We start from the raw sequence: 10,900 nt of genomic DNA, 5'->3' as shown, positions 1-10,900 counted from the left end.
CTGACTCTGGAGAAACTCGAGAGGAGAAAGGAAAAAAAAGCAGAGCAAACAGGTGACCCGGGATCTGCTGGGTCTGACACCTGCTGGGTCCAGCCCCATGTTCCCCATAGTCTAACGCCTAAGTGGAGACGTTGGGGGGCTGGATCCAGCTGCCGGGTTTTGTCCCGGGACGCGCTGGGCTCCGGAGTGGCTGGGTGCACGGGGAGCAGCTCGCCTGGGTCTGCCGGCTCCAGCTCGTTACCTTTCCCCCTAATCAATTCCCTGCCCCTCCCTCCCCAGTCCGGCTCCGCTCTGGCCGCAGCTGCTGCATCCAAACCCCCTCGGGCACGTCACTTCCTTGCAAACTTTCCCGAGGAAATGTCTCTGCAAAAGTTGTTTTTCTTCAAAGAAACTCGGCTCCGGGGCTGTTTCCTCGCCCTCTGACTGGGGAGGATTTCCCGGCGGTGCCTGCTGCTTGCATGTCAAGCTTCCTGTGTTTGTCACACAGACAGACAGCTCGCAGCCATGGACGGACCCGCTGACAAGGGCTGAGCTAGGTCGAGACCGTTAGCTCTGCAAAAAGCAATAAATAACATCCACTCCACCCGTGCAGCGCCCCTCACCCCCCAGCGAGAAACGCCTGCCCCAGCGGCGGCTTCTCCTGCACAGCCACCGACTCCAGCCTGGTGAAGTTTCCCGGGATCATGGCCAGGGACTACACGGCCAAGAGCCTGGACAACATCGACCTGGCAGCGCTCAGGGTAAGTGGCACCTCTGGCTTTAGCCAGGGCTGGGACATGGGGGAGCGGAGCTGAGGCAGATCTGGCCGGGCTGGACCCATCTGAGCCTGGCTGGGTTCATCTGCCCTGCCTAACCCGTGTTGAGCCCATGCCCAGCTGCTTTGGCTGACCCGGTCCATGCCTAGCCAGTGTGGCCTGAACTGAGTCGTGCTTAGCTGGGCTTTTCTCCCCCCGCCAGGTCCATGCCCCTGCATTCCTCTGGGGGCATTCGCAGCGCCGGGAGCAGACCCAAGCCTTGATCTTGCCCAGTCCCCTGTTGCTTCTGGTTTCAGCTTGCGCGAATGTTTCCTCCTTCTCCTCTCTGGAGGAGAAGCCTCAAGGCTGCTTCAAGAAGAACAGGAGTACTTGTGGCACCTTAAAGACTAACAAATTTATTAGAGCATAAGCTTTCGTAGTCCACGAAAGCTTATGCTCTAATAAATTTGTTAGTCTCTAAGGTGCCACAAGTACTCCTGTTCTTCTTTTTGCGGATACAGACTAACACGGCTGTTACTCTGAAACTTGTCAAGGCTGCTTCAGTCATTCCTGGTGCTGTTTTTCTGGGCAGGGTGATAGTGTGCTTCAGTGTCCCCGCTGAGGTGTTTAGAAAGCGATTTTCAGCCTCTCTGCTGCTGTTGCCCTTCATGACCCACCCAATGTGTTTTCTTCCTCTGTATTATTCTGGCAGATCCTTGATTTGACAGCATCTGGTTTTAAGCTGTGATTGACAAAGGATTCCCAGCCTTACAGAGTTTTAGTTTTAGTTGGGAGATAGTTTTCCCCCTGATGAGTACAAGTCACTGCTGACTATTGCAAAAGGAGCAGCTAGGTGGAGTCTGTGCGGTGCATCTTTAAGGACAAAATAACTGATGCCTGCCTGACCTTTTCAAGGTAGGTGTCACTACTAAGGTTGCCTGCGAGCTGTTTAAAGCTATGTAAAGATGGCCTGGGCTGTGCAAACTGTGGGCCCAGTCTTCCTTGCATGACTGACCTTTAGGGGGACTGGACTCCTTGCAGAGTAAGACAAACAGGATTTCACCCCGTCTCTGTAAATATCTCTAAAATGCACACCGAGGACCACATGTTCTGATGGTGCAAATGGGTGAAACGCTATTGAAGTCAATGACGCTGTGCCCAGTTCCACCAGCAGAGAATTTAGCCCCAAGTACTCACATACCCACATTGAATGCTCCTCACCTTACTCCTGCAATAACTGTACTCAAGTCGACTCACAGGTATAAAATAAACAGGATTTTAGGGTCCAGAGATGTTGTTTTATTTTATTCCAATCTCATCACTGTCCCCTTCCCCTTCCCCAGTAACTAATTCCCATTGACTTCAATAAGAATTACTTTAATCCCGCAAAGGTGTGGGGAGAGGGTGGGTGTGGTAAATAGGGCGTGTGTGTGTGTCCCCTATTTTTGCAAGGCCAACAAAGCTGACATGAATATGGCTGATTATAAATACTAGCATCGTGCCTGCTCTTGCAACTTCCAGGGTTTTAATGTAAACCAGCTCTGTCTCCATAAAACCGATCCTGGTCATATTTCATGCCCACAAAGAGTTAACACGGTTGCAACTTAGGTGGCCAGCTTAGATTTTTAAAAAGATGAGTGGAAATATCATGCCAGTCCAGCCACAGCTATTCTTCTAATGCACCCTTCCTATCCAGGGAGAGGAAAAAACTAGTAGAACTGTGGCGAAGTGCTTTCAGCCTCAAACAGGGAAACCAAAGCAAGATATTTTCTAAAAATGACTTTAAAAGAGGGTTTGGAAAACCCTGCACAGAAATCATATGGCGGGGGTTCCAAACACAAGAGGCAGGAAAAATAAAAGGCCTGCAGTATCGTAGGGATTGCAATGATGGCACAGGACCCACTGACCCGGTCATGGCCAGGAAAGCCAGAATTCAACCTGAAATGTAGCTACACTTGGACGAGTAAGACAAAGTGATGAAGTTAAGTGGATGTGTCTTATCTTGTTAAAGAAATAAGAATCCTGTGTGAGCAGGAAGGAGAATAGCTTTGTAAAGCAGCCTGCTGGCTTTCAGTGTCAAAGCCAGCAAATCTCCCACAGGGTTTTACCCCAGAGATCCTGAATACTGCAGGTCTAGACCTCAATAGGGAAACACTAAAGGGTCCCAAAGTGCCCCCTTGATCCACATGTAAGACAGTGTTCAGCTACCTCCACAGCATAGTCCCTGCTTCCCAGACCCAGCAGAGGCTGCAGTCTTGGGTCCACACAGGAGGCAAGAGTGGAGACAGGCTGAGGCCAGCAAATTTCCAGCCCCATGGAAATTGAGTGGAGGGGAAAACAAATTTGATCTGGGGTCATAGTACCTATTTTGCAAAGCCCTCTCCTTGGGTCAGCCATGGCCAAAGCTATGCCAGGTAGTGTGGAACTATGCTATTGCATTGTTGTGAGGGAGGCAGCCAATTGAGGGCAGAACCAGTGCAGAGGCACATGGCATTAGTTCCCTGGGTGTTAGCCCCACCTCCTCCAGTGGGATGGTATGAGGGGATCCTCACAGAGATGTCCTCCTCCCGGGCCCCCTCCTCCCATGGGAAGAGGTGGTCTGGCCCATACATTCCAAAAGTTCAGGGAGCATCAGGGTGGAGTTGTGCTGCTCTTTGGCTTCCAAACCAGATTATTACCCTGTGCTGCCCTGGTGATCTAACGGTGTAAATTTATGGGTTGCTCGTTTCATAAGGGCAACCAGAGGGCTAAAATGCCTTTTGATTTTTTGCTCCTGTAAATAGGGACAGAGGCCCAGCAGAAAAATCAGAGCTGCAAACTCTTTTCTCTTGCCTGGCTGCAGAATCCATGAAAAGTGTATTTCAGTCGGTATCCTGTTGTGTGCAGCATTTGGCATGCCACCCTGTAGATGGGTAATATGTTGCCCAGGTGGCATCTAGGTCAGCAGTCTTGCTGTTGCCTTTTGAACACTCTGCAGATGATAAAGGAAAGCAAGAAGACCAGCATATGGTACAGGGCATTACAGTAATTAACCTCAAAGTGATGAATGTTTGGGTCAGAATTCTGGCATTGGTCAAAGGAAATGTAGCCACTTGGCAGTTGGGTAGGTGGTGAAGGGTTATACGGGCTATGGAGTTTTAAAATGTTCGCTGAGAGGAAGCACTACATCAAAGATGATTCCTACCTCTGAGATAATTAAGAACTTGGCCCAGTGTGAGGACTTAACCATAGTGTGCCAGCTGAGGATGCAGTGCTCATGTCCAACCAGACAAGGACAGTACACAGATCCCAGCATTTGTGACACCAGCAAGGCCCAGTTTAATACTGTGCATTGATTAAAAGAAGAGAGATGGTCAAGCCTATTGGCTATAGTCCTTTCTTTGGAGACTTGAGACAAGAAAATTGAATTGGCTACTAAAGGTGGTAGACAGGTTTTTTTTGTTATATCTGATCTACTGTTGGCATTCATTTAAATGGTGGAAGCCAATAGCTAGTTGTGTAGGTTTTTCCTAATGTACTCAACATTTTCACAAACAGATCTGGAGAGGGTGGGGGGTAGTAGGCTAAATGGGTTGATAAAGCTGGTTTTGAGGCAGATAAACCCTGCATAGGTTCATTTGCATAAACAGTGAACTTCTTTCCTCTCACCCTATTATAGGCAGAGCTGATTTTACCATTGAGGTATTGGGTGCATGAACTTAATGAGAAATTAAACTTCTTTTCATCCACATTGTTGTGTGCCATTCACAACAGCTAATTTATCACCACCATCTTCCAGAGAAAGATCCATGGGTGGGGCAATTGCTCTAGGACTCTGTAGTGCAGGGGTTCACACAACAAAAATTTTGGTGGCCTCAGAGTGCGGCCACCAACACTTGCTGGTGCCGCTCTGACAATTTTTCCTAAAATACTTAATTAACTTTGGGGAAAACAAATAAATATGCACATAGACATGCCCAAATCATAGTAATTTACATATGTAGGGTTGTTGTTTTTTTTTGTAGACTCAATAATAAAAATAAAGTACAGTTGTCTCTATGCTTTACTGGACCTAAACAGAATAGAAACACAAATAAGGTGCTTTGCATGTTGTCTTTTTTTCTTGTGTCTTTTGCTTTTTTGGTTGCTTTTCCTTTAAGACTTGCTAGCTATTAAGCTGCTGTGAAAAGTGATACACCTCTATCCCGACATAATGCGACCCGATATAACACGAATTCGGATATAACGCGGTAAAGCAGTGCTCCGGGAGGGCGGGGGGGGGGGGCGGGGCTGCGCACTCCGGCGGATCAAAGCAAGTTCAATATAACGTGGTTTCACCTATAAAGATTTTTTGGCTCCCGAGGACAGCGTTATATCGGGGTAGAGGTGGATTAGTATACCAACAAATATCACTTTTCACAGCAGACTTACTCAGCCCAGGCAAGCCTGGGGACAAATTAAGTCCTGAATGGGGAGGTGGGTAGGAAGGCAGTGGAGGCCGGGGGTGACGGGGCACTAGGGGAGGCAGTGGGGGCCAGCAGTGATTGGGGGGACGGTGGGTGAGCTCTGGGCCAGAGCCCGCCACCGCATGGCTGGGGAACGGAGCCCAAAGCCCCATGGCTGGAGCCTGCCATCTGCCACCCCAGGGCTGAAGCCCAACCTTACCGCCCCCCGAAAGGTGGGGAATTCGCTGGCTGCCTGCTCCTCCAGCTTTTTGTGTCTCTGTGGGAGGGGAGGAGCAGGGCCCAAACACTGCTGGGGGCCCTGGGGGAAGAACCACTGCTTTTCTCCCTACCACCATCTTCCAGGAGGCTGTGGCCACAAGAAAAGCCTGTGTTGGCCACACGTGGCCACGGTGGCTGCATTTGAGAAACACTGCTATAGTGCACATTCCACAAAGGAGCTCTAATGCGGAAAAATTCCAGGGAGGGTGTCTGAATATTTGATTGGACTGCCTAGCAACCACAGCTCAGCACTGGGGGTAGCGCTTATGCTGCCCAACTGTAAGGCCCCACGAGTCTAGAACCCAGGTCTGCAGAGCTTCCAGGCACTTGGCATCTCCATGGTGCCAGTCAGCCACTGCTGTAACCAGCTTGCTGCCCATGACCCACTGTGGGCATGGACCATGGGAAGTCCTGTCTCAAGGGGTCTGACAGGCACCAGCTTCATGGCTCCTGATTGGCTCCCTGTCCTATATAAACCCAAGGGGTGTTCCAGGAAGTGTCCAGGCAACAGTGTGGACCACTTATAGCTGCCAGGCCCATTCTTTGCTCCTGACTTTGACCTTGGCTTAATTTGATTTTCACCTTATTGCTGGCTCTAACATAATTGAAAGAAAGAGCACAGCTAATTAGATCCCAGACCAATGGAAATGAAGCACCATACAAGGGCTCCACTCCTGCAAAGCCTTTTATGTGCTTTCCTAACTTTTTGCACATGAATAGTTCCATTGATTTTGGTATGCGTAAGAAACTTCAGAATCGATACCGAAATCAAGAAAGGATAAACTCAAACTGTGCCCTAGCGTCTTATGTGTAATTGCTCTGCTAATTTCAATATATTTCCTTGTGCCTTTCTCCCGAGCATGTGCATAAGTGAAAAGTCAGTCTGAGCTGGTTCCATCTTGTTAGTTAAATAAAACAAATCTACAGACAGTTGGAGATCTGGGAAGGACACAATTAAAAACCATCTAACTACAAAGGACTGAAGATGCGTGCGTTCAGATTTACTGTCCGGGAACACAGAGAAGCCAAGCAAGATAAAAATAGACATTCACGGCTATGAGGAGGACTTGTGCTTTTGCCACTTCCGGAGCTATTTGACTTTGGAATAACTGCGCAGTAATGCAATTGTAGAAGTCTCTGTTACATTGTTCTCGCGATGAAATCTATTGCACGCTGATCAGGACACTCTGCTGACAAAAAGCCTAATCTGGTTTCATTTATGCAGAAAACTCTTGTTTATTTCAGGGTGGGGATTAGGCAAAGTGTGTTGGATCAATCCCTAGGTGGACAGTTTCTGTGCAAAAAAAAAAAAAAAAAAAAAATTTACTCAACAAATAATCTTCAACCAGATAAACATTTTTTTCTGTGATAAATGACGGCCTTTTCCAGCCAGCGTCACAGAAACTGGACTTCTGAGTGAATTATGTGATTCTATAGCACATCCCTCAGTGGTACCCAAAGATATCACCCGACATGATAGATAGCTAAAACAGATGGTGAGTAACGGATTCACGGAATTAATAATATTTCATACAAACTTCTCAATGATATCCTCCAAAGAAATGCACTAGAGTGATAAATTGCTCAGTCAGCTACCAAGAAACTGGTCTCTTGAGTTCTTAATGGTTTTATATAAATCTCTCAAGTGAGTTTTAACTGAAACAACAGATTTCTTAACATGCTGAGTTGCAGGAGTAGATGTTTACTTGTCCATACTCTTCTGCAGAGTACTCTTGCTACTTGAGAAATGATACAAGATAGATCTCAACTTCATCCTTGTGGACAAGGGTGGGTTTTAATGGAATTGTACTAGCTTATTTCACATAGGCCCTTGGTCCTCTGTTACATGGCAGTTGGTCGTAGTTAACAGCAATCAAGTCTGGATTCAAACCCATGATGTTGAGACAAAAAGCTCTTTATTCCCTGTCTTCCAGTCCACCTTTGCAAAATGAGACTGTGCATTTTAGATGTAGACTTCATATTATGATTGTTTTGGTAAGGATAGATCTAAATCAAACACAAATGAGTTATAGGACATTTTGTAACTTTTGTTCGTTCTTTCTGTAGAACACTAATTATTTCATGACAGAAAAGAGATGTCCAAATTCATCCTCTAGATAGGTTCAGTGGTTAGACTTGGGACTTCTGGGTTCTATTCCTGCCTCTGCTACTAAATTTTCATGTGACCATGGGAAAGTCATGTAACTTCTATGTACTTCTATGCATTTATCTATGATATTGGTGTATTTGAACTTTCACTGGCTAAGATTTATATAGTGTTTTTAGAGGCATGGCTGAAAATTGTAATAGAAGTTCATCATATTTTACTATTGATGATTGTATTACTATTTAGTTGTTTTATTATTCTCTCTATTTGTAATATAAATGATTACAAGAAAGCGTGTTGGACTTTTTGCATTCTGTTTGTGAACAGTAGTGATCCCTTTGAAAAGTGAGTAACAGCTTTGCTATGAATAACAGTATTTACTGTACTTTTTACAGGATCCAGCAGGGATATTTGAACTGGTGCAAGTAGTTGGAAACGGGACATATGGACAAGTCTATAAGGTTTGATGCCTTTTTAATTTACTATGTCTTTCCTGCTATAACTGTTGCCCTATAGCAAAGAACAGGAAACATATAAGATGTGGGAGTGGTTGTTACAATAATAGCTTGCTTTGTCTCTCTGCATAACTGTTTGTGCCCGATCCTGAATAGTGGCAGCTGTGAAATTGTGTGCTTTTTCCTCCAGTGACACTTCCACGTTTTCGTGGGCAGCTTTCCATGATGGCCCTCACGCTGATTTCCACCACCCTGGTCTCTCCCTCTTGTCATTTTCACACTAAAAATATTTTCCATAGATTGCAGGTACAGTGCAAATATAGTGAGAACATTTTAACATGAGAAATAACTAGATCCGGTAGAGTGCCTTCTTTGGGGGAGAGGACACGGAAAAATATTCACAAAAATAGCTGTGCACTATAGGGAGCTGGCATGAGTGAATTACTTAGCCATGCTCTTCAGGAGGGCTGACAAGTATCTGACTCTTCCCGTTGCTACAGTTCATTGCTGGGACACTAGGGCAGAACTACCAATCAATTGGTTATGTCAACGGATAATTCACCAAGCACAACATGAACGTGCTATACAATGCTGGGCAAACTACGCGATACACAGTTTGACTTAAGATGGGAATCGGTGTCAGCTGGTCTAAAGAAGTGGATTTGGGGTCTTTCAGTCACGAGGCCTTATTTAGGAATGATCGGAAAAGGAGAAATAGAGAAAATATATAGGGAATTTAGATCAGTGTTTCCCACCTGGAGAAGGGAAATGGAGGAGGGTCCATGACACAAGATTAGTCCAAGGAGAGCACAGGGCAGGTGAGAGAGGCCACAGCAATGGAGAAAGCTCCTTAACCTTGGATCTCCCACAATTCCCATCAGAAACAAGCTCCCGCAGCAGTGGATAATGTGATGAGCTACTCTTTGGAAGCCACTTTCATCTATCCCTGCTCCTTGCAGTGTAATGCAGTTGGCCACCGGACAAGGTCACATATAGAGAATTCAGGCTCAGGCTGTATCCCACTAGCATAGGCTTCTCTTCTCCTGCAGCACTCATTCAGCTTTGAGGGCATATGTAACCCTGCTCTGTCCATCCACCAGTGGACTCTCCCACTCCAACCAGTGTGCAGTCTTCTGGTTAGCGGGGAAAAGTGAAGGGAAGCCGCAACAGAATAACAAGCTAGACAAGGAATATATGTGTCTATGAATACACAGGCAACGAGAAATAGAAAAAACAAGAGGAAAAGGAAGAAGGATCAAAGGCAGGAAAAGAAGGAAAAAATGGACACGGGGAGGGGGCATCTATTGTAGCAGGATCTGGTCATGGAGACTTGGGTTCTCCTTCAGCTTATCCATAGCGATGAGGGGGTCAGGTGTAGGGGAGGGTCTCCACTAGTAAGAGGCTGTGAACCTCCTTTGTGGATAGCACTTATCATTCCTCAAGATGCCCAAGATACATAATTCTCAAATGTATGTTAGTGTTTAATAAGAAACAACTGGTTCCACATTTTGGTCTCCCTTTGAGGTTTTAAAGATCCATAGATACCTTATGGACAAGCCTGGGACACCTTGTCTGTAGAGACAGTTCTGCTGAAATACTGTATTTTTTGCCTTCCCATCCTGCATTTTTTTTATTTGACATTTTTATCATAACTTTCCATCTGCTGCAGTTGTTAAATCTCACTTGTTTGTTACAATGCACTCAGTGGCTGCGGCAAGGATTATGAAGTCAAAAGTAGAAAATTCAGAGTTCCAGTAGGCAAATCAGAAGCCAAATTTAGGGCCTGTGAAATCAGTGGGGTTGCATGGGTTTTATGGAGGACAGAATTTCTGCCTGCAAAAATGAAGATTGCTGCTGCCTGCTACATCATTTCCCTTCATAATTTAAAATAAACCCATGCATGACAAAGAGAGAATTATTTCTATCTGGATACTCTTTTAAGGATTTTTTGGGGTTGGAGTTAATCAGCTGCTCCTTAATCACCCTAAAAACAGGAAGGAAAAACATAGTTCAGTTTATTTACTGAAAAAGAAAAAAGTTTTGAGAGATCATATGGTTTAGTTGAATGTTAAAATCTAAGTGCAAAAGCATGTAAGAAATGTTGATAATACTAATTAAGGGTAGTGCCTGAGGCATTTGTTCATGGGAATGAAGGAGAGCCTTGTATTTGGTGGAATGTATGGTACAAGGATGAATATGATTGGGTAACACTTCCAAGCACCAGTGACCAAACAGTAAGTGGTCAGTTTAGATATCTGGGAATGGAAAATAATCACAGCAGCATAAGAATTTAAATAAGGCCAAAGTTAATAGGACAATAAAACCAACTTTGTTGTAATAATTTGTTAGGGCTTTTCAAATCTGCAAGCTAGGGACAGATTTGGATGTAACTGAGATCAGAGTCCGGCCCTTCAAATGCTAAGATAGCAACGCAATACCAGGTTTTTTTTAAAGGCCTGTTTGTGAGTAAACTGAACAAGAATGCTGCTTTCAATTCAGCCTATTTTGCATTGCTTAATTTTTGGCTGTCTGTGAACATTCTTACCACTAATGTTTCCTTCATATAAATATTTCTGACCACTGAATTTGGGGCCCATTGACAAAGATCTGTTTAATCAAGAAATACAAGTGGCTCTTGGCGAAAGTGTAAAGTTAAGTCTTCCAGTCAAGGAGCGTAAACAATATGATGTGATTTAGGTGACCCAGACACAAAGCTTCTAGCAAATTCCAAATATTGAGTAATCATCTGAATACTCAGTTTGAGTTGTCGTCACATACTCCTGTGCTCAAATGTGTTGGTAAAAGCCATTTATTGAAACATTTTGAATATTAAACAAATTTGTTAAAATACAATCTGTTTGCAGACATCTTGCAAACTCGGGGGTTTTATGGTATTTACGT

At 45.1% G+C, this 10,900-nt stretch overlaps 1 protein-coding gene across 1 annotated transcript in view; it reads left to right on the top strand.

Annotated features, from left to right (window-relative positions):
• The first annotated feature begins 343 nt into the window (after nucleotides 1-343).
• Nucleotides 344-10,900, top strand: part of NRK (Nik related kinase) — a 126,928-nt gene continuing 116,371 nt past the window's right edge. Inside the window, exons 1-2 of the mRNA XM_054039718.1 lie at nucleotides 344-740; nucleotides 7,940-8,005. Coding sequence (XP_053895693.1) covers nucleotides 684-740; nucleotides 7,940-8,005 — 123 coding nt within the window. The 5' untranslated portion in view covers nucleotides 344-683. The remainder of the gene's footprint in view (nucleotides 741-7,939; nucleotides 8,006-10,900) is intronic.

This window comes from Malaclemys terrapin, chromosome 9 (genome assembly GCF_027887155.1).
Source record: "Malaclemys terrapin pileata isolate rMalTer1 chromosome 9, rMalTer1.hap1, whole genome shotgun sequence".
Classification (NCBI taxonomy): Eukaryota; Metazoa; Chordata; order Testudines; family Emydidae; genus Malaclemys; species Malaclemys terrapin.
This window is presented reverse-complemented; position numbering and strand designations above follow the sequence as displayed.